Here is a 5,359-nt window from a genome sequence, read left to right on the forward strand (position 1 = left end):
TAAACGTACAAACTAATACTCGACTAAACGTTTAAAAATATTTCAAAACAATCTAAAAAAAATAATTTTTTAATAATTAAATAAAAAAAAATAATAATAATTCTTTTTTCTTTAAATTATAAACAAAAATAAAAAAAACGAAAATTAAAAATTATTCGAATAATCGGTTAAAAAATATTCGATTAATCGTTTCAAAAAATTCATTGAAAAATTAAATGAATTGATGAATTTAAAACAATTAAATAAATTTAATAGATTTTAGCTAAAATTTGATAAAAATTAACAATTAATCTTTTGAATTTCTACGATTAATCGTCTAAAATTAACAGTTTAAAATATTCGATTATTTGTTACAAAAAATTCGTTTAAAATAAAACAAAATTAAAAATTTAAAACAACTAAATTAATTTAATAGATTTTACTTAAAATTTTATTAAAATTAACGATTAATCGTTCTAATTTATACGATTAATCGTATAAAATAGTTTAAAAATCTTTTAACAAATATTTAAAAACAATTGTTTTTTCTTTAAATTATGAAAAAAAAAAATTAAAAATTATTCAAATAATCGTTTAAAAATATTCGATTAATCGTTTCAAAATATTCGTTTAATAATTAAATAAATTGATAAAATTAAAACAATTAAATTAATTGAGTAGATTTCACCTAAAACTTTAGTAAAATAATCGATTAATCGTTCTAATTTAAACGATTAATCGTCTAAAATTAACAGTTTAAAATATTCAAATAAACGTTTCAAAATCAAATATTAAAATATTTATAAAAGTTAAATAAATAAAAAAGTTTGGAAGAAAACTATTTGCTAAATAATCGATTAATCGTTTAAATTTGTACGATTATTCGAATACTAAAGAAAAATTGTGCAATTAATCGTTAAAAAAATACTTCAAAAATTCTTAAAGACAATGAAATTTTAATTTCGTTTTAATCAAGTGAATTTTTCTTTCAATGATATGAAAACTAAAAAACAAAATATTTTGTGATTGAAATTATCCGAATAATCGTTGAAAAATGTGAGATTAATCGATTTGAACAAAAATATTCGTCAACTCATTAAATTTTCTTAAAAAAAAATAATTTAAAAATTTAAACGATTCTAATTATTCGAATAATCGATTAAAATTATTCGAATAATCGAATAAAATTAAACGATTATTCGTATATAGAATTTTTAGTGAAAATTTAAGTGAAAAAAATTGAATTTTTGGTGAAATTTTGAAACATTAGTGAAAGAAAAACTGTTTTACTGTTTTCTTATAGAAAATTGTTTTCTTAAGTAGAATTTTTTCCTATAGAAAAGTGTATTCTTAAGAAGAATCTTTTCCTATAGAAAAGTGTCTTCTTAAGAAGAATATTTTCCTATAGAAAAGTGTCTTTTTAAGAAGAATCTTTTCCTATAGAAAAGTGTCTTTTAAAGATCAATCTTTTCCAGTAGAAAATTGTCTTCTTAAGAAGAATCTTTTCTTATAGAAATGAGACTTCTCAAGAAGGATCTTTTCCTATAGAAAAGTGTCTTCTTAAGAAGAATCTTTTCCTATAGAAAAGTCTCTTCTTAAGAAGAATCTTTTCTATAGAAAAGTGTTTTCTTAAGAAGAATCTTTTCCTATAGAAAAGTGTCTTCTTAAGAAGAATCTTTTCCTATAGAAAAGTGTCTTCTTAAGAAGAATCTTTTCCTATAGAAAAGTGTCTTCTTAAGAAGAATCTTTTCCTATAGAAAAGTGTCTTCTTAAGAAGAATCTTTTCCTATAGAAAAGTGTCTTCTTAAGAAGAATCTTTTCCTATAGAAAAGTGTCTTCTTAAGAAGAATCTTTTCCTATAGAAAAGTGTCTTCTTAAGAAGAATCTTTTCCTATAGAAAAGTGTCTTCTTAAGAAGAATCTTTTCCTATAGAAAAGTGTCTTTTTAAGAAGAAACTTTTCCTATAGAAAAGTGTCTTCTTAAGAAGAATCTTTTCCTATAGAAAAGTGTTTTCTTAAGAAGAATTTTTCCCTATAGAAAAGTGTCTTCTTAAGAAGAATCTTTTCCTATAGAAAAGTGTCTTCTTAAGAAAAATCTTTTCTTATAGAAAAGTGACTTCTCAAGAAGAATGTTTTGCTATAGAAAAGTGTTTTCTTATGAAGAATCTTTTTCTATAGAAAAGTGTATTCTTAAGAAGATTCTTAAAAAGAATCTTTTCCTTTAGAAAAGTGTGTTTTTCTATAGGAAAGCTGTTTCTTGTTTTTGTACAAAAACATGTCCGTACGTTTGAAGTGGAGTGTCATCGAATAATATTAATTACTTTAGTGTCATTTCTAAAGTATACTTTAAGGCGTTTAAAAATGCTAATTGTTGCATACTTTAAGGCTGTTTTCACAATAACTTAATTTTATAAAAATGTTTATCCTCAATTTAGTTTAAAAATAATTTTCTTGTTTTTACAGATAAATATTTATAAAAAAGTGCTAAAAAATCTTTTTAAAAAATCAAGTGAAAAGTGAAAAATTAAAAAAATAAATAAAAAAATATTTAAAAATAAAAAATCTATAAAATCACTTAAAAAATATTATCACAGCAACAATGTTGCCATTATCTTTAACTACAATAATGTCCACTAAAAAATCAACAAAATCTTCATTATCATCAACAACTAAAACTTCAAATTTATGGCCATTAAATCAACAACAAATACAATTTAATACAACAAAACATCAACAACATAGTAATATAAATAACAATAAAAAACATGCAACAAATACAAAAAGTATAACAAAAATTGCCACAATTGCAAGTAGCAAGTGTATGAAAAATAAAAGAAATATCACAACAGCAGCTGTAACGGCAGAACTTGCTTATAAACACAATAAACATCATCATCATCAGCAACATCATAGTAAACTAACTACACCTTATAATAACAACATTTATAGCAACAACAAAAACATTTTTATTAACAACGAATCTAGTTGTAGCAACAACAACAACAACATTAATACTTTTAGTAGTAAAAATAGTAGAATTTGTTGTAAAAATGCTATTAAACGTAAGCAGCAACGAGGTAACTCTTGGTGGTTGTTGTCATCACCATCATCAACATCATCTGTAGCATCATCAGCGACATCATACTCCTGGATATTTTGCCTTTGGTTATGGATAGCAATTTCATCATTGGCCTTTGTTCATTGTTCACCATCACCATCTTCATCGATACAACAACTACAAAAAAGAGGTAAATTTAATATTTCTTATTTCCTTTGTCATCTAAAAGTTTCTCTTAAAATGATTGTGTAATGTCAAGAAATAAACCAGAGAAGTATTATTGCTTTTAAATGTGAAAAAATTATGTATTGCCTAGTTGTAGGGTGTACGATAGAAAAGAGTAGATGATAATTCTACAGCAAATTTATATATAGACTAGACTATAGACTAGACTATAGACTAGACTATAGACTAAACTATAGACTAGACTATAGACTAGACTATAGACTAGACTATAGACTAGACTATAGACTAGACTATAGACTAGACTATGGACTAGACTATAGACTAGACTATAGACTAGACTACAGACTAAACTAGAAACCAGACTACAAACTAGATTAGAAACCAGACTACAGACTAGATTATAGATTAGACTAGACTAGACTACGGACTACCCTCTAGAATAGACCATAAATTTGACTATATACTAGACTATAGACTAGTCTATTGTCAAGTCTTTAGTTCAGTCTTAAGTTGTGTCTTTAGTCTAATCTATTTTAAAGTCTAGTCTATAGCCTAGTCTTGTCTATTGTGTAGTCTTTAGCCAAGGCATGTTTACGTATCTGCACAGAGTATTTCATTAAAATTATTGCATACTTTTAGTATATTTATCAAAGCCTAAAACTTGGCAATTATTTTTCTACAAAAGTTACTTTTTGAAGTATTCTTTAGATAAATTAACTTTTCTTTACTAAATATGGAAAAATATGGGTCTATTCAGTAATTTCTCTAGAAAAAAATTAAAATAAAAATAATTTCTTTAACAACAAAGCAATTTTATCGTCTTTTGTTGTTATTAAAAGGAGTTAATGAAAATATAGTTAATTAATTACTTTGTAATAATATTTTTGTTGTATGAATAAATATATTTATGTTTTCTTTTTTCTTATACTTTTGCCCTCTTTACTTTATTAATTTGCTATAAAAATTCCCAACAAAAGTTGTATAAATACAGACTTTTGTTGCTTGGGTATATACGATTTCAACCCGTTAGATCTGAGGATTAGGATTTGTTTTGAGTTAAATAAAGTGTAGAGTGAGGCAACCATTAAAATTAACAAGAAAGTAGTTAAAACCTCCCACAGATATTTTCTACCAAAGAGGACACTTGCGCTTTTTATGAACTGCGGGGTATTTTTATGTAAATAAGTTTTTCTTCGTTAATTTCTGTTTTTCTTTCGCACTATTTTCATCATTTCTTAAATACTGTTATAAGACAAGCAAGAGTTGAGAAAATGTTTATTAAGAGTGCGTGGGTAAGGGATGTTGCCCTGGTAATGCTGTTGTAAAATTACTATACTTTAGCTTAATTACAATACTGTTACAATAAAAAAAGTCCAAAAATGTAAAAAAAAATCTTAATTCGTTAAAGCAAATTCTGTAATTTTTTCTAGTTATCAAGAATTTATCATGAAGTGGTAACCAGTGGTTCATTATAAATGTTCTTTGCTTAAATCTCTTTTCTATCTTCTAAGAAGTGTAGATGCTTATTATACAACCTTATTAGTTGTACAACTTACTTTCCAGTACAATGAAAACGAAAAAAAAACTTATTTAATTGGCACAAAGTAATAAGAAAGTAAAATAAAAACAGTCAACACTTCTTATACTTCTTGTTAAATAAATACTGTCGTAAACGACAATTTTTTGCATGTTCCAACAAGTAGAAACAAGCAAGAAAAACTACTATTTTTTTGTTAAATGCAAAAACTACAAAAATATGTGGGAATTATTAATTGTAATTTGATGAATATGTTAAATACAATATTATTACATACATATTAAGACAAAATTGCGAAAAGCTCCTAAAAATAGACTACGGATATGAATTTAGTGAGATTATAATTTATACTAATACATTTTATATATTTAAGTCTAGTAATTGATTTAGGCAAATCTTAAAAAAAAACAAGACTATGGACTAGACTATAGACTAGATTATAGTCTAGACTATAGACTAGATTATAGTCTAGACTATAGACTAGACTATAGGTTAGACTATAGACTAGATTATAGACTAGACTATAGACTAGACTATAGACTAGACTATAGACTAGACTATAGACTAGACTATAGACTAGACTATAGACTAGACTATAGA

At 24.7% G+C, this 5,359-nt stretch overlaps 1 protein-coding gene across 1 annotated transcript in view; it reads left to right on the top strand.

The window, feature by feature from the left end:
• The first annotated feature begins 2,428 nt into the window (after positions 1-2,428).
• LOC111688851 overlaps positions 2,429-5,359 on the top strand; it is a 50,657-nt gene continuing 47,726 nt past the window's right edge. The window contains exon 1 of the mRNA XM_046955805.1: positions 2,429-3,226. Within this exon, the coding sequence (XP_046811761.1) occupies positions 2,578-3,226 (649 nt within the window). The 5' untranslated portion in view covers positions 2,429-2,577. The remainder of the gene's footprint in view (positions 3,227-5,359) is intronic.

Source organism: Lucilia cuprina, chromosome 6, assembly GCF_022045245.1.
Source record: "Lucilia cuprina isolate Lc7/37 chromosome 6, ASM2204524v1, whole genome shotgun sequence".
Classification (NCBI taxonomy): domain Eukaryota; kingdom Metazoa; phylum Arthropoda; class Insecta; order Diptera; family Calliphoridae; genus Lucilia; species Lucilia cuprina.